We start from the raw sequence: 18,523 nt of genomic DNA on the forward strand, positions 1-18,523 counted from the left end.
TCATCAACATGCCCCTTTCCCCAGGAGGGAAGCATCCGCTCCTCATTTTCTCAGAGGGAAAATATTTTTACATTTAAACTGGAGAATATGCCTCAAACCATTCTCCATATCTTTGCCCTCTTCCTTTCCATGTTTCTCCACATGAGTTGTGGGACTTGAGCATAATTACTGGCCTGCTGTACAAGAAGAAACAAAAGGAGGAAGATGAAATATTGCTATTTTATATTGAACCGTGTGGCTTGCCAGAGGACAAACATGCAAACCAAAGCAAAAATAAGTAACTCCATCTGTAGCATTCACTTGATTTATAGAATAACTAACCTCTGCTATTCAGCAAAACTCCAGCTCAAGATGCTATACCTGGTACTGAACCAGCAAGCAAATCGAATATTTCTTTCCCTGTTTGGCAGTTAGTTAATGTCCCTTTTTCCATATAGTTTCCTATATACAGTCATTTTCACTTTTACCATCTTCTTTTGGTGTGATTATTAGGAACATGCTGTCTGATGACAAGTATCCCAGCTGCTGGGAGAGATGACAAGGATAGCTATTATTTGGAGTGCTGTGAGTCCAAGTCTCTGTATAACAACTTTATCTTCAAAGACAGAAAATCTGTGTGATCACAGCAGAAATTAAAACCAAACATCAATTGAATGTGTCATGCCAAATGTCTTTTGTAATTTTTTAAACAAAAATTTAGTTTTAAAACAGGCATATCAGGATAATTTTGTGGCCATACACAGAAAACAAATGTGGACACTGAGAGCATGTCTCAGCACTACCAGAAAATATTTCTCACCAGACCCTTCCTATTACATTGGCATTCTCTGCTTTGGACAGACAATCTGATCACATCATCCTACATCAGTACCTGATTGTTTTAGGAAGACCCTCTAGTTAAAGGCAATGAATTAAACCTAGCACCTCCCTAAGAGACAGCTTCCTTTTAGGAATGATGAATGTTTTACTCTCAAAATATGGCTTTCTTCTATATATTTAATCTTGGTAAACCACAACTTCTTTCCATTCGTGGTATAAAAGATGAGTCTTTGAAATCCCTTTAGAAAACTCTTGTTCCACCATTTATAACTAATAATCTTGAAGATTTGATTTTCATTACTTTCTTTTACTTTTTTCTACCCAAAGTCACTTCCCATAGGCAGCTGACAAAATCACCACCTTTGTCAAATTGCCTTTCAACATTCTTATACATTTAACTAGGGACCCAGTGCACGAATTCATGCACCTTGAAAGGAACTGTGGGCCAGAGGCTGCAGTGGGCACAGAGGCAGGTGCTGGCCCATCCTCTACTCCCCTGTCCAGCCCCTCCTACCGTAGCTCTGATCCCCTGTCTGCCAGCAGCCCCACTCCTGCTGCCACTGCTCCCACACGCTGACAGCGCTGGGCCCCACTTGCACCCACTGATGGCGTGGAGCCATTGGGGCTGGCACCAGCAGTGGGTGCTAGCAGGGCCAGCACCGGCAGCGGGTGCTAGCGGTGGCTGCTGGCCCTGATCACCCCTCAGGAGCAGGAGGAGGTGGAGAAGCTATCAGGGTTAGTTGGGGCCAGCAGCACCCCCTGACGGCACTGAGCGATTGGGACCAGTGCCGGGCGCCAGCAGCAGATATGAGCAGGGCTGACACTGGCAGCAGGTGCAAGCGGCATGCAGGAGCAAAGAATTTTCAGTAACCACCAGAGGCTCACCCTGATGACAGCAACTGGTGCCCCTCCTTGGTCTGGTGCCACCGCTCACCTGCTCCACCATCCCTCCGCAGCTGATGCCCGCCATGTTCCACGTGTGCCCCCTGGTGGTCAGCACACATCATAGCAACTGGTTGTTCGGCTGTTCAGTCTATTTGCATATTAGGGTTTTATATATGTAGAATATATAAATTTGTAATTTTGATCCATTTTGATAATGTCTCTTTTCTGGGCCTATGCTGTGTTAGGAATCATAAGAGGAATAAACTAAATTTTTCCATTAATTTGGAATGTAAACAATAGAGATTATTGGAATCTCATTTATTCCATAGTTATAAGCCTGGACCATGAAAGGTAATCAACAAATTTTTGATGAGTGAAAGAAATCATCTGATTAAGTATTTTTGAAATAGCTCTTAGGATTTTTGACCTTGAAAAAGTTCCATAACCATAAATAATTAAACTTAACCTAGGTTTCCCCATGTGTCTTAGTTTTTTTAAAATTAATAAACTTTAAATTTTAGAGCAGTTTTAGGTTCACAACAAAATTGAATAGGAAGTACAGAATTCCCAAACACCCTTTGCCCCCCATACAGGCTGCCCCACTATTGACATCCTGCACCACTGGGGTACATTTGTTACAATCAGTGCATACATCATTATCACTCAAAGTCCATAGTTTGCATTAGAGTTCACTCTTGGAGTTTTCCATTTTATGTATTTGGACAAATGCTCAAAATGTATGTATCCACCATTGTAATATCATATAGAATAGTTTCACTGCCCTAAAATCCCCTGTGCTCTGACTGTTTATCCTTCCCTCCCCCCTCTACCTCCTCGAAACCATAGATTTTTTTATGCTGTACCCATAGTTTTGCCTTCTCCAGAATGTCATAGAGTTGGAATCATACAGTATATAGCCCTTTTTATTTGTTTATTGGTTTCTTTTATTTAATAATATGCATTTATACTTTCCCCAGGTCTTTTCATAGGTAATAGTACATTGTCTGGATATACCACAGTTAGTTTATCCATTCACCTACTAAAAACTATTGTGGTTGTTTCCAAGTTTTGGCAATTATGAATAAAGCTACTATGAAATCCATGTGTAGGTTTTTGTGGAGACATAAGTTTTCAGTTCACTTAAGTAAATACCAAGGAAAATTATTACTGGATCATATCTAAGAGTATGTTTAATTTTATAAGAACTGCCAAACTGTTTTTCCAAAGTGGCTGCACCATTTTGCATTCCTATCAGTAGTATAGTTCCTGTTTGTTCCACATCCTCACCAGCACTTGGCATTGTCTTTGTTTTGGATTTTGGCAATTCTGTTAGGTGTGTAGTGATATCATATTGTTTAAATTGCAATTCTCTAATGACATATGACATATGATGACACTTGACATTGGTATATCTTTGATGAGGTGTCTGTTCAGGTCTTATTTTTTTGGCATGTATCCTGTTTGATCTTCTCTGTGGTTTGGTGTCTGACATTAATTTGGGGAAATTTTCAGTCATTATTACTTCAAATATTGCTTTTGTTCATTTATTTCTTTTCCTTTTGATATTCTCATTACATGTATGCTACATCTTTTGTAGTTAGTTGTCCCACAGTTCTTGGATATTCTGATTGGTTGTGTTTTATTGTTGTTGTTGTTGTTGTTGTTGTTGTTTTGCTTTTCAGTTTAGTCAGTTCCTATTGTCATCTTCTCAAGCTCAGAGATTTTTTTTCCACAGGTCTATTAATAAACCTGTCGAAGGCATTTTTCATTTCTGTTATGATGTCTTTTTATTCCGATATGTCTATTTGATTCTTCCTTAGAATTTCCAATACTCTGCTTACATTAGCCATCTGTTTTTTCATGTTATTTACTTTTTCCATTAAAGCCTAGCATATTAATATTAGTTGTTTTAAATTTAAGGTCTGATAATTCCAACTTTCTTGCTATATATGACTCTGATTCTGATCCCAGTTTAGTCTCTTTCAATTTTGTTTTTTACCTTTTAGCATGCCTTGTACTTTTTAAAAAAAATCTGGACATGATGTACTAGTAAATAGGGCTTTAGTAGTGCAGCAGTAGTGAGGGAGAGGAAGCATTTCACAGCCCTAAGATTAGGTCTCAGTCCTTTGGTGAGCCTGTGTCTCTGGACTGTGAACTTTACAAGTGTTTTGATTCTTCCCGCCGCCCCTTAGGTAGGACAGAATGACTAGAGGGAGCTAGAGTTGGATATTTTCCTTCCCCAGGTGATTTAGGCTCTGGCAAAACCCAAGCAGGTTAGACTCTGATAAAATAGTTTCTTCTGAAGGCAAGCCTTTTTAAGAAGAACAGAATGAAGAAAAAAAAAAAGAAGAAGAACAGAATGTTTGGGCGTACAAACTGGTTTCTATCTCCGACCCCAGCTGGAAGTACAAGGGGATTTTTCTCAGCTGTTCACTGTGAGGACCTTGTTGAGCTCCTGGAGACAAAGCAAACAAAAGTGTAGGGACCTCACTATGACTGAATTGCCCTTGACATTTTAAGTCTCAAACTTGTCCATGTGGAGCCTCCAGCAATTTGCCAATTATAGTTTAGATTTTCTTACTTTAGCACTGGTTCCTGTGGAGGTTTTTGCTCATAGGTTTCTGGTCTGGTAAGTTGACATACTCTGTATTCGCCTATCTCTCTCTCCAGTTTTGTAGGTAGCAGTTTGCCCTATTACTTCACTATCCTGATGAATCTAAGAAGGGCTGTTGAGTTTTCAGTTTGTTCAGTTTTTTTACATCTTGTTAGGACGGAGTGGCAACATCTAAGCTATACTAAAAACCAAAGTCTTATGTCTTCGTTTTCTTATTTACCTTTCCCCAGTAGGACCAGTCAAGGCTACATTTTTTTTTAACAACTATCAGCAGAAATACTGTGTGGACAATCATTAGTTCAAGACATTTAGCTCTATATATTCTTATTACATGACTCTTATCATTTAGTGCAATTCAAATAAAAGCAACTGATGTTACCTGAAAACATCTTAGTTATAATTGGGGTGAAGAAAATGAAGCATGATGAGAACTTTCATGTGTTGGAATCCTGTGTTCATTTGCAAAAATGGGCCTGTGTGCTCTTGTGTCCATCCCTTGCTGCCATGGCCAACTCAGACCCAAAGTTTCTCACTGAGAGGCTTTCTATACACGTCAATTTCATGGTAATAAGATGAGGTGCAAAGGAATCTGGATATATGGTTTCAGTAGTTTATATTGATTGTTTAGCCTTAGTATCACAGGCAGAAGCTCTGAAGGAAGAAAATGACAGCCTCCGTTGGCAGCTCGATGCTTATCGGAATGAAGTAGAACTGCTTAAGCAAGAGCAAGGCAAAACCCACAAAGAAGATGACCCAAACAAAGAACAACAGTTGAAACTCCTGCAACAAGCCCTGCAAGGAATGCAACAGGTAAATGAATTTTGGTTTTCTGAACCTTTTGAATAAACATCATCAGCTCCTCACATGTAAAAGGGTCCCCTGCAAGCAAATAGAAGAGCAAATCTCTTATAATTCTTGATATTCTGTTCTCTGGCATAAGTGAGGAAGGGATTATGTATTGTGGTAAATGATATATTCTGCTTAATACAGTGGTAGCAATGGATCACCAATTTTTAAAGAATGAGCATTCAGTGAAAAATAATAAAACTACACCAAACATAATCTGCTTTGAGATCTGGGCAGGGCCTCAGGGTCCTTATGAAGAACCACAGATACTTAGATACGAAAAAGTGCTGGTGGGTAAGTCGAAACAATGCTGAAAAATACAGCCTTTTAGAAGGAATGGCAGGAATCCTATCCTTAATTTGGATAGAAGCAGAGGTGTTATGGGTTTTTTAGTATCAGTGCTTCAGGCATATACAAATTTGCTTTTATTTTATTTTGTTATCACAGTCATTTATGTGAGTGAGTTTACCTGCACATTTTCCAATTATAAAAAGTAAACTAAATAAGTGCATCTCACTGTAATTTAAGTACAACATTGTATAATAGATGTTCAATATCTGGAAGTTTCATGTAACCATCACCATAGTGAACCTACAATTTAAAAGATATCAACAGCTGTTCTCTCAGTAAAGGAGTAGTACTTCTGAGTAAGTATACTATCCTCTTCTATCTTGCTAGACTACCATTCATTTTCATTACAACTTAAATTGTGCAATAATTTTTAATTGTATGCCTTAGAATTATCTAGAGCAAAGCTTATCACTGGTTGGAAATCACAAATTGTAAATAGGTAGTCTCTTCTGGCACTAAGAGCCCAATATTCCTATTACTTATGCTACCATTATCTTCATGTATGACAAGCAATATCACATTAATATTTCACCTTTCCTGTTAGCAAAATGTGTGAAGGAATGCTTATCTTTCTTTTACTGTCACCATGGAGTTCAATTAGAACATGCAAATTACATCAGAGATCTTTGCACCAAAAATTGCATCTCCTCAGCTAGACTTCAAAGAACTTTGACAATGTACATTGTACTGTGTTTTTGAGCCCTTCCAATGGTCTTTTGCAAGCCTCTGAAAAGCGAGACTTTGGAAACATTTTCTTGTTGTTTTCTTCTCTTACCTTGATTTTGAAATCATTCCACATAAGGATAGTTCTGCAATTTAAATGCAATTTTAAAATGATGAGCTACTTTTTTTTTTCATTTCATCACTTCAAAGACCTCAGTGAGACAGTTTGGTCTCTAGCTACTGAAAAATTAATTTCAGTCATTTTGATTACCCTTTATTAGAAAATAGCCCTGTAAACAATTATAAAATTTCTCTCATATTGTCCCAAAATGATGTATAGTCTAATATGGGGATTACAAACTTGGGCTATAGGGTTGATGCAACCTGGGTCTAAATCCCAGCTTTCCCACTGAATGAATGACCTCAGACAAGCCACTAAACCTCTCTAAGCATCAGTATTATGTATCATGGAAAAATTGTGAGGTTTAAATGAGATCATGAATGTAAAACCCTTTGCCCAATACTTGGCACCTATAAAATGCTAAATAGCTAGTATTTGTTATAAACATAAATTATGGTGAATCTAGTCCCTTGCCTACTATTATGGAAACTAACATTTTTGATATTTAGATTTTTTACTACTTTTCTCAAAGAAATTTAATTTGGCTTAGAAAATTGCTATCTGCAAGGATGCTTTCCAACATCTAATTCAGTGTATGCAGCAATCAAGATATTGTTCACACAGAATTAACTGCACTCTTCCCTTACCCCTGGCTGGAATAGGAAAATTAAGTGATTAGATCAGTCAGTTCCTCAGACTCTAACATATTAACAAAGAAAGTTCATAAGATCCAAATAAAAATAACTTTAAGTAAAAAGTATCTTGATTTCTCCAGGCAGTATCTCTGCATGGAGAAATGATTATGTGTGCTGGTGTAAAGTAAGGTAGACCAGCCTAATGTAGAGTTTTAGCCAAGGTTTAACGTGAAGTGTGAATCCTTAAGATCTGATTGTCTTTGGTTTTTCTTGTAGCATCTACTCAAAGTCCAAGAGGAATACAAAAGGAAAGATGCTGAACTTGAAAAAATCAAAGATGAAAAGTTACAGGTGGAAAAAATGTTGGAAAATCTTAAAGAAAAGGTACATGAGTCCTAAGTGAACCTTTTCCCTTGCCCATTTCACTCCTTTCTAGTGACAATGAAAATGCCCTGGAAGTTGCTACAGTAGGAAAATATTTGGAATGTAGGGCTGGTTGGGAATTAAAAGCCCCATCTCCAGGGTAATTCTTGAATTAAAGGCTCTGCTTTTCAAGTGTGAGTCCTTGACATTTCTAAAGGTTCTGGAGAGTGTACTTTTCAATGAATAAAAAATCAGTACATCCCTGAAATTCCTCAGTATTCTCTCTTGGAAAAGACCAGTGTACACCTCATCTTGTCAAGACCAGAGTGCACACTTCATCTTGTCAAGCAAATAACAACATAGAAAACTCCTGTGACACAGAGTACCTTTAATTAAGCATTTCATTAAAGGAAGAAACACAGAGCAACTAGAACATTGACATTGTTTTGCAGACACTCCACCTAGTGCAAGCATGTCAAACTCAGGTGGATTAATGTATTACAACCATGAATGAGGTGACCGGTCTATTTAAGGATGTGTAAAGTCTACTAATGGTGTCTCCATCATACCTCTCTAATTTCTTTTATACCTGAACATTCTTTTATGTCTGAAGTTATTCTCTGAAAAAGAAGGCTCAGTGACCATAATTGACTGATTTTAATGTCTTAGAAGGAAGAGAAGATTAGAATCTTACACTAAGAGTGAAAAATCAACAATGCTACAGATCCACAAAAGCTTATGCTCTTTATTTTGTATACTCAGCTCCGAAAGATGCAATGCATACAGGCGCCCTGGGTGTGTGTGCCAGCATAGTGACTTCCCACAGAGTGCCATTAAAAACTGGCAACCATGGTGTAGTTGAAACAAATGATTGAAAGTGTTTTTTTTCTGGAGGCCATTGGAGTATGCTTTTAAATCATCTATTTCATAAAATCAACTCACCTTCCAGTTTGTGGGTACTCTTAAAGAAGCAAGCATAATCCCAGAGAAATTCATTTATTAAGCTTTTAATTGAAAAGTACCAAAGCTACTCTATTTATCAGGACTTTCCTTATACTATCAGAGTTTCTAAAATGTCCCAGAGCTGATACATAGCTGTTTTGCTTTTTGCATAAAATGGAGTATGTAGGCAGAAGACTACAGATAGACATGGGATTATGCTAGTGGCATTATGCTTAAAATCACCCTTTCGGATTGATATCACAAATTGAATTAAGGGCATTTTTAGTATATGGGGCATTTTTAGTGATTTAGTGTAAACAGCTTTCTGCTTTGTAAAGTATTTCATTTAAAGAAGCAAGAGGTCAAATTACATAGAGGAAATTTGCCATATTGTGTGTGTCTAAGTGTTTCCCATTCTGACACTGGGTACACCATGATGTACAAGCTGAAGAGGACAAGGAAAGTGATCCAACTGATAATCAGGAAAATGTGAGTCAGAATATGTTTTTCCTGTGTTTTTTTAAGCAGAGCTACTTTCAGAAAAAGTCATAACAGTTCATTATAAAGTGTTCTTCTCTGGGAAGCTGATTTGCGATCAAATATTTCAACCTGACACAATTAGGTTAGGAAGCAAAGTACCATCACATTAGATTGCAAAAGTAATTTTAAGTTGAAAGGAAAGCAATAAGTTCTGGTGAGAAGGGATTTTTTTTGTTTGTTTTTGTTTGGGTTGCTTGACAGTAAACCACAGTGTGACTTATTGTCAGTGTTTTGCAATATAACAATGTAACTTATATCTGCTTTACTACAGAAAGAACTACCTCTTCCAATACGTTAGTAAAATTTAAGGTGATAAGCATCCATTCAATATGCCTTCTAATTGTTTAAATGCCAGCTATATAATAAAACTGAAGTCAACTTTCAGTAAGGCTACATTTCTATTCAAGATGGCTAGAATGTCTCAGGATGTCTTCATATCTTAAATCACCCAGGATCTGTTAAACACTCACATTTAAGAAATGGCTTACTAGATCATTTAATGTTTTAAGGGGATTAGAAGCAGATGTACAGCCCTTGGCTTAGAAGTGAGCCAGTAGTCTAAATCAAACTTGGCATGATAGTTACTGCCTGAATTGTATTCTAAAGGCCAAAGATTGAGTAGGTCATCAAGAAAGGTTTCCCTTCTAACTACAGCCGGGAAGCCTGTAAATCAAAAAAACAACATGCCTGGCAGCATAGAACATTCGTTTTGTTCAGGGGCAGCATCCTGGAAGCTTTGAAGACATCTTTAAAGAAAACAGAAGGAAATCTGTCTGTGCTGAGAGTTTGTGGAAGGGAAGAAGTGACAAATAATCTGAGTCAGGCATGATCTTCCCGACTCGATCTCCCCTAGGTGCATATCCCCAGCATTTCCTTTTATAATAGTAGTGAGATTGAAGCAGTGATTTCTTTTATTCCTTATTATGAAGGCTTTCCTTCACATTTATAATACAAAAAAAGATGTTTTCAATACCCAAAGAGAGAAAGAAAGATCCATGAAAGATCTGGAGGTATTTTTCAATTTTATTGCTGGTCGTGAATTTTATGAATATCTTTTAAGAAACATGCCTGCTCTGCTCAGAAAGAGAAAACTTGCAACAATAAAGAATGCTACTAAGTAATGATATTTTGAGTCATGGCCATTTCTTGCTATAAAGTCAAGAATATCCTAACTGATAATGTCCTTATCAGAAGAGAGAGAGAGAGAGAGAGAGAGAGAGAGAGAGAGAGAGAGAGAGAGAGAGAGAGAGAGAGTTGATAGTCAATAAATAGAGACTCTGGTTTTTAGTTTAAAAGCCAAAAGTTGATTACCTGCAAATGGATTAGCTAAATTGTAGATTCTCCATTCAGAGATGGGACTTACCTTTAGCAGAATGTGGACCTAAAATAAGGGGGAAAAAATGGTCCTTTTAACAGTGGATGGGTTGGGATGAAATATAGGCTAACATTTCCTAGCAATGTGATCTTAGGCAATTTACCTAATTTATCTGAGCCCCACTTTTCTCATTTGTAGAATGGGCATAATGCATGCCTAACAGTGCCTGGCATCTAAGAAACAGTAAATGTTGAGTCTGGTCCTCCAGATACTTGTATAGAGTGAATGATGAAAGCAGAAAACTAAAACTGGTAAAGATGAATATCTAATTTTTTCTATTCCTTTATGAAGCCATAGTATAAAGGAGCTTTGGGTTGCCTGGGATGTTTTTGTAATTTATGCTGTTTTCCTTCTTCCCACTCAATAATCAAAATTGGACAGTATTGCTTTTAGCGTGCTGTGTTACAGAAGTTTCCTGTTGTGTAATTGAAATCAAACCTGTTATCAAATAAGGTGAACTGACCCAGGAAGCGTATTATTCCCACAGGAAAACTGTGCTTCTAGACTGTGTGCATCGAGCCAGGATAGTGACTACCCTATTGAGAAGACCCTGAACAGCAGTCCTATCAAATCTGAACGTGAAGCACTGCTAGTGGGTAAGGAAGCTAACAAACACACACATACAATGTTTAGAGTGCAGTGCAGAGGAGGATGGGTTTGCCTAAGATGTATAAGCACACGCCAAGCATTTATGAAGCATGACAGTGCAAGGACCCAGAGTCCTGAAGACGACAGAATAAGAACAAGTACAGATTTCAATAAAAAATGGTAACAGCAAAAAAAAAAAAAATGGTAACAGCAGCTCCCAGCCCTCTTCAAGCTCTTTGTGGCCAGTGCCACATCAAGTGTGAAGGTATAAGCACTATGCCAATAGGGGGTCCACTAGAGAAACACATTGTAGATTTTTTAAATCTCTATGCAAGGTTAGCTGAGTCTTTCTCAGTCCTAGTCAAGGGACAGTGCAGACACTGCATAGCAGAGAGCTTTTCCAGGTAAGCCTCCAGAGGAAGTGTGTGCCCCTCTTAAGTTTTCCAGGTTACAGGCAGATGACTCAAAAGGCTGTCTATAAGTGTTGGACACTGGTGGACTATGATGAAATAAATGTTAAAATTGCTCTCATTATATAGAAATTCATTCAAATAGGCAAGATAGCATAAATGGTTAAGGAATCAGACAGACCTGGCTTCCTGTTTTGACTCCACCATTTCCATCTTGATCTTTAGTTCTTCCATCTGCAAAATGGGCATAATAATATTACCTATTTCAAATGGTAGCTGTGAGTATTAAATACAATATTTCATCTAAATCAGTGTACATAGTACCCAGCCCATATTAAGACCTCAATAAATGTAAACCATTTTTGCACTTAACAGCACTATTCACAAATGCTTATTTACTTAAATTCCATTTGGAGAACAGTGGCAGATTGAGATCCTATGAAATATTTTGTCATTTAAAAGAGGCTGATCTTGGGCCTCAGGAGATAATCCTAGCTGCCTTCTAGGAAGCTGAGCCACACAGTAGCTCCACCCCTATCTCAAAAGTTCTGCACACTGATTGGCTTCTGCATATTTTTAAAATAATCTGCCTCCTTTGGTAGTGGATATTATACTCAGATTTAACAATTTGATATGTTAATAAGATGTGCCAGGAGATCTGCCATTGAGCCTTTGAGAAAAGTGATAATTTATTTCCGTTTTCCAACTCAAAGTTCTTTAACAAATTGGCATGGCAACTGGGAGACCTGTCAGAGAAAAGCTGGGGGTAGGAGGAAGCTTCTGTAAATGGATAATTCTAGAAACAAAGATTCTTAAGATAAGTGTTTCTTGTTTTGTTTTTCTAAAGATGTCTTGGGCTGACAGAGAGAATGGAAAATCTATTTTTTAAGTTGGCTCTTTGGGTATGAATCAACAAAAACTGCTCAGTGTTTTGAAACCCATTGAGTTGTTTTTTGGCATTTGACAGCCTATCTTGACCAAAGCATCTAAAATTTCTTTGAACGTGGACTGTCTTCTTCAGAATTTGTTTCTCAGCTTGAATCAGTGTTTAGAAATTCAATTTGCCTTGTCATTGAAGAATAAAGGAGTGTTATAAAGTAATAACATCCATTTTGAACAGATTTTGAGCCCTACCATCAGTTACTTCTAGATCCCCCAACCTATTCCTATGACATCTAATACTTGGAGGATTTTCACAAAGAACTAATTTGAACTTTAAACTACAATTTAAACTTATGATATTCTTTGTCAATCTTTAAAAGGGGCAGATAGTTGCAGTTTATGAACTAAATCATATTTAGCTTTTATTTCCTGGAAGTTTTCAGCAAAATCAAGTCTGGGTCTATTTGAGATATCTAAGATCTTGTAAAAGGAGGTGAATTTAAAAAATATAAAGAAAGAAATAGTAGACTTTTGAACAAAAGGAGTATTAGAGCAATTAACCTGGTGGACAGAACAATCAAGACAGTATGTATAACTGCCAATCACCCCATAGTTATTATGAGTAGAAATTATGACCATTCCTGGAGGCTATAAACTGCCATGAGAATTCAAAGATTCAGGGCTTTGAACACAAACAAAATGTTAATGATCACGTGAGCAGAAAAAAAAAGCTTGGCTTTTCTTGTGGAGATAGTCACAGAAAAAAAAAAAACTCAAATACAATCAGCAAATTCTCTTGTGAGAGGCGCACGGTTAGTCAGGCAAAATACTTCTACCACAACAGGACATTATTAATGCAGAAGAGGCTAAAGTCCAATTTAAAGACTGTGCAGAGGAACTGTAACAACTCAGCAAATCTAAATTTATTGTAAAATTTTAAGTTCCTTGTAAAATGTAGAACTCAGGTAATCTTTAGCCATCAAAAATGATGGAAATTAATTCTCAAATGCCAGCTTTTCTACACGTTATATAGTGTGGTAAGAGGCAGTATGGTAAGAATGATTGTCTAGCCCTGACTGGTTTGGCTCAGTGGATAGAGAGTCAGCCTGCAGACTGAAAGGTCCCAGGTTCGATTCCAGTCAAGGGCATGTACCTTGGTTGCAGGCACATCCCCAGTAGGGGGTGTGCAGGAGGCAGCTGATCGATGTTTCTCTCTCATCAATGTTTCTAACTCTCTATCCCTCTCCCTTCCTCTCTGTAAAAAATCAATAAAATGTATTTAAAAAAAAAAAACTAAGAATGATTGTTTGGATTCAAATACCAGCCCTGCCACTTACCAGCTGTGTGACCTTGGGCAAATTGCTTAAATTTTCTGTGCCTCAGTGGCTCCTCATCTATGAAATGGGTATGGTAATACCTGTTTCACAGGGCTGTTGTAAAGATTAAATGAATAAGATAGATGTAAATTTAAAATAGTGCCCAGTACATAGTTATTGTAACTCATGGCCAGCGGGCTGCAAGTTTGACATGCATGTTGTACATAATAAGTTAGCTCTTTCTATACATTATAATGTGGCATCTCAAGTGTAACCTCCATGGTATTGCCTTTATAGGGATTATCTCCACATTCCTTCATGTTCACCCATTTGGAGCAAGCATTGAATACATCTGTTCCTACTTGCACCGTCTAGATAATAAGGTATGTGGGAACCTGGAATGGGATCTAGAGTTCTTTGGGAAGAGGTGACCTTACTCTCTTCAAGCATAGATAAGTCATTAGTAATTGCTCTAAGGAAATGTCCCTCACCTATTCTATTACTGTGATTCAGTGTGGAGCCTCATTCTGGCAAGTAGGATGACCATCTATCTCTGTTTGCTTGGGACTGCAGGGTTTCCTGGGACTTAGGACTTCCAATGCTAAAACTGGGGAAATCCTGGGAAAACCTGAATGAGTTGGCCACCCAACTTCCAAGATACACCTTAAAGGAATTAATGTCCTTTCTCTTAATTTACTGTAAGCTATAAATTAACCAATGTTTCTCACAAATCAATCTTTTGCCCTGGGCCTATAACAGTGAACAAATGTTAATTTTTCAAATTGGAGCTCTTACTCCAGCCACCTCCCCAACCATCACCATCACCACTGCCATCGTCTATGATGAAACAATCAGGGCAGGGGCAAAACAACAAAACATGGAACAATAAGTCTGTAACACAGACTAAATATTTGCTCACAGCCAATCTCGTGGGCTTCTTCCTTCCCTGGATGACATCCTCTGGAGGAACTCACAAAGCATCAGGAGCAAGAGTAAGTGCTAGTTCCCTAGAAGGTCAAGGATGCCTCACTGAAGGAGGAGGGAACTCTTGACTCCTTAGAATAAATAAACTCATGATAGATTTTTTTTTTCAGAAGCAGCATTCAGTTAAACCTGCTCATTGATTGTACTCACTATTTCACAGGACCCAGGTCTTTTGAGAAGTGCCATTGGAATGCAGACTCCTGCACTTGGATGTTAAGTCATTTAGGCATATGTGCTCTCACAGAGGCACTGGCCCATTTGGGAATCTAGCTATGATGATACATCCTCCTTGTGGCATTTGTTTCATTTCTAGCTTGCACTCCCCTCATTACTCTCTGGGAAATGATGCTATTTTGCAATTAAACGGCCCATTTGGCAGTGAAAGGAGGGATGGAATGTGAGCACCAGGACCAAGTGGTCAGTTGAAGTGGTATAAAATTGAACTATATATCAGTATAAATTATCTGGTTCTTTTTTAAATTGTAAAAATAATGCATACATATTATCTAAAAATGTAATTCATATAGAAATATAGTAAAAGGAGAGTTATTCACAACCCAACCCCTCAAGGATAACCACTATTAACAGTTTGGCATATCTTTATTTCAGACCCTTTTCTACACATATGTCTCACCTATATCATATGTATATATGAGTAAACATTAAGTATTTGTGTTTTCTGAAATGGGTATTCAACTCTATATGATACTTTGCAATGTGATTTCACTTAACTGGAATACAGTCACTACCAGCACTGGGAAGAAAGCTTGATCTCCCTCCTATCCAGACCCAGGTCCTCCTGAGCAGCTTCCTGCCAGAGTAATGCCAGACCCTCCCAAAGAGAGCCTATAGTTGTACCAACAGAACTGAGGAGGACCCTCCCTCTAGCTCCAGAAATATTTAGCGTGGTAGCAATTTGGGGTTTCTATAAAGATTCCCTGCTGCTTTTCTGTCAAGCCCTCATGCCCAGGTTCACAGTTAGGAATGTTGCTACCAGCATAAAAATGACCATGTCTAGCAAGCCTTAAAGGGGTCCACAGATTTGTTTTTGTTCTTATACTGATGTGAGTGAGTGAGTGAGTGAGTGAGTGAGTGAGTGAGTGAGTGTGTGTGTATGAGGGAGGGAGGGAAAGAGAGAGAGAGAGAGAGAGAGAGAGAGAGAGAGAGAGAGAGAGAGAGAGAAGAGGGGGACAATACACAGAATTAGTTCACTTTTCCTTTGTGAACCAATGCATGTATGGAGAATTCTGGAGAAGACATTTCTGCCTCACTCCCTTCCCAAAAGGCTTTGCAGCTTTGGTAGACCTGCACATAGCATCACTAACATTGATCTTCTGCCATTCAGCTGATTAAAACCCAAGCCTCTCCATTATGACTGATACCAGCTTTTTCCAACAGAAATCTCAGAGTTGGAAAATAATATGGAGGTTCCTGAAAAAAATAAAAATGGAACTGCCCTATGACCCAGCCATTCCACTTCTGGGTATATGTCTGAAGAAACTCAAAACACTAATTCAAAATAATATATGCACCCTTATGTTCATTGCAGCATTATTTACAATAGCCAAGATATGGAAGCAACCCAAGTGCCCATCAATAGATGAGTGAATAAAAAAGTGGTGGTACATATATAAAATTATATATCATATAAAAATTTATACAGTAGTATAAATTTACTAAAACTCATCAATCAGTATGTGAAATAAGTGAATTTATTGTATGTGAATTATACTTTATGCTTTATTTAGTAAAGCAGTTATGAAATACATAAACAAATAGTAAACTCTGTCTAGTGATCACAACAGAAGAAGGCTGCCATCCAGAAGCCACTCACCCAATACATACACATGTATAAGGAGGGGGACAAAGTCAACCCCACTCCAGTGTACATGTACGCATCAGCATCCTAAAGTAAGCAACATGGGTGTGTGTGGGGGGGAGAACCAGATTAGGAAGGTAAAATTGATTTTGAATAGAGATGTGCTCTCTTCCCCACAGATCTGCACCAGTGATGTGGAATGTCTCATGAGCAGACTTCAGCATACCTTCAAGCAAGAAATGACTGGAGTTGGAGCCAGTTTAGAGAAGAGATGGAAATTCTGTGGCTTTGAGGGCTTGAAACTGACCTGAATTCATCTACCTAACAATCTGGGATCCTGAAAATAAATGTGTGTTGGACAAGCTTAGAAAGTGATTTGTATTTTCAATGGTTTCCAGTGGAAATTGCTTTAAATTTGTCAATTCATCCCTGGAATCTATTTTGACTTAAAATAAGGATCCTAGAGCAGCACCTCAAGCTACAGGCCCTAAGAAGAAATTTACTCAAACCTCAAGTGCTGTAACTTTCTCCCTTTCTGTCAATTGTCTTTTTTATTAGTAGTATTGAAAAAGGCCTGAGGCTAAAGAATATTTGGGGTGTTTTCGATGTCTGTACTACTGTTGTAGACTTCAGTATTTTTTAAACACTGTTAACTGAAATATTTTGGTGATTTGTGTTTCAAAAGTTCTGTTCACATTAATGTTGCTACTGGTGAGAGGAATGTGAGGAGCACTAGGTACTCCATAACTGATGTTGTCTTTCCAATCCCTAGTAAGTGAATAACACATCAGTCTTCTAGAAGGTTTTGACCAGGTTCGCCTTTTAAAAGACAAAGCATGACATGTGGCTTTTGCAAATTACTGTCAAACAAAAGTTGACAACTGTTCTGAACTTATTTTCTCTAATATAGCAGATAAAAAGTTTATTTCAGAATTAAAAAAAACAAAACAAAACACAAATCTCCACGTATGTGCAGAAAGCAAGTCTCCAGTATGACTGGCATGTGTACGTGCTATTTAGAATCACCCTGTAAATAGTCTGCTTTTAAAGGAGGGCATGTTTAATTTTCTGAGTTAAAACACGTGTGTGCATGTACGCATGTGCACACACACATTAGCAAAAGAGATTTATTTTAATATGTTTTCCCTCTGGCCTTAGTACAAAATCTGTTGATCCCTTTTCTTCTACTGTCAGTGTGTTGAATTGCAAAGTATGTACTGCTGTAAATACTGTTTACTTCATGCTGAATGTTTGCAAAGAGTTGATATGAGTATTAGTAGAAAACTCTTGGTAATGAATGAATGAATACTGGGCCAGTGTGTGTGAAGCTTCCTGCAAATAGGTCACCTCCACCTGGAGTGCCATGGACATCTCCAGATTGCAATGTCAGTGTGGGTGGACCAGTCAAGAGGTCCTGCTTGGTGGAAGAGAAAGGGGAAAATGAGGATTTGGGGCTAATATCCTGAGGCATAGATGATCTTTTCTTTTTTGGTATTGGTGGTGCTTATAAGAACATACTTATGCCCTCCCTTGAGCTGTGATTCAAAATAACTGAATGTACTAAGTAAGCAAAGCCAATGAGTATTTCAGGAAAATACTTTGTAAATGAGATGTCAGTAGTGTTCAAAGTTGTATTTTTGAAAGATAAATATTCCTTTTTTATACCTCACTTTGGTGTTCCGTTTTAAATTACTTGCTCTCTAAGTAATCCTTCAGTAAGTCATTTCAATTTCTTCCTTTCAGTTACCAAGATGTTGGAAGAAGATGCTAAACTTGCTGCCTTGACAACTAGAAATAGGGTTCCATGACAGCCCATTCATGCTGAAGCTGGCTTCCCTCTTAAGCACCCAGCTGTTGCACCAGCAGAAAACTAGGTTTATTTTTACACTAGCTTCCTCACTGAAGCATCTCTGTCATCAATACTACAGAAGGCTTTTATCCATCTGTCTAAAGGGTCCTGGAATGTATTATTTTAACAATATCTATGAACTCAAGGGAAATTTGCCACTTATCAATTATTTTATTTTTATACATGATTAAAAGTTATTTATAACTTTATTTTTATTTTTGACACTATTACAGATGTCCCCATTCCCCCCGCCTTTGCCCACCACCACTCAAACCTCACCTCCCTCCTTCCCTCTGGCCAGCACCACACTGTGTCTATGGGTTTCCTTTGGCTAATCCCTTCACATTCTTTCATCCAGTCCCCTCTTCCCCCTCACCTTTGACAGCTATCAGTTTATTCCATGTATCCATGCCTCTTTTTCTATTTGCTCTTCAGTTTATTTTCTTAATTAGATTCCACATATAAGTGACATCATATGGTATTTGTTTTTCTCTGACTTTCTTATTTCACTTAGCATAATA

General features: G+C 37.9%; 1 protein-coding gene across 7 annotated transcripts in view; it reads left to right on the forward strand.

Annotated features, from left to right (window-relative positions):
- ENOX2 (ecto-NOX disulfide-thiol exchanger 2) overlaps positions 1-18,211 on the forward strand; it is a 305,751-nt gene extending 287,540 nt beyond the window's left edge. For 6 of the 7 annotated variants that reach the window (XM_036304704.1, XM_036304706.1, XM_036304703.1 and 3 more), the window contains 5 exons: positions 4,947-5,128; positions 7,211-7,318; positions 10,642-10,750; positions 13,648-13,733; positions 16,333-16,470. In XM_036304704.1, the coding sequence (XP_036160597.1) occupies positions 4,947-5,128; positions 7,211-7,318; positions 10,642-10,750; positions 13,648-13,733; positions 16,333-16,464 (617 nt within the window). In that variant the 3' untranslated portion in view covers positions 16,465-16,470. Of the gene's footprint in view, positions 1-4,946; positions 5,129-7,210; positions 7,319-10,641; positions 10,751-13,647; positions 13,734-16,332; positions 16,503-17,896 lie in introns of those variants that run through there. The other variant, XM_036304701.1, reaches the window with a different exon arrangement.
- Positions 18,212-18,523: the final 312 nt, after the last annotated feature.

Source organism: Myotis myotis, unplaced genomic scaffold, assembly GCF_014108235.1.
Source record: "Myotis myotis isolate mMyoMyo1 unplaced genomic scaffold, mMyoMyo1.p scaffold_m19_p_4, whole genome shotgun sequence".
Lineage (NCBI taxonomy): Eukaryota > Metazoa > Chordata > Mammalia > Chiroptera > Vespertilionidae > Myotis > Myotis myotis.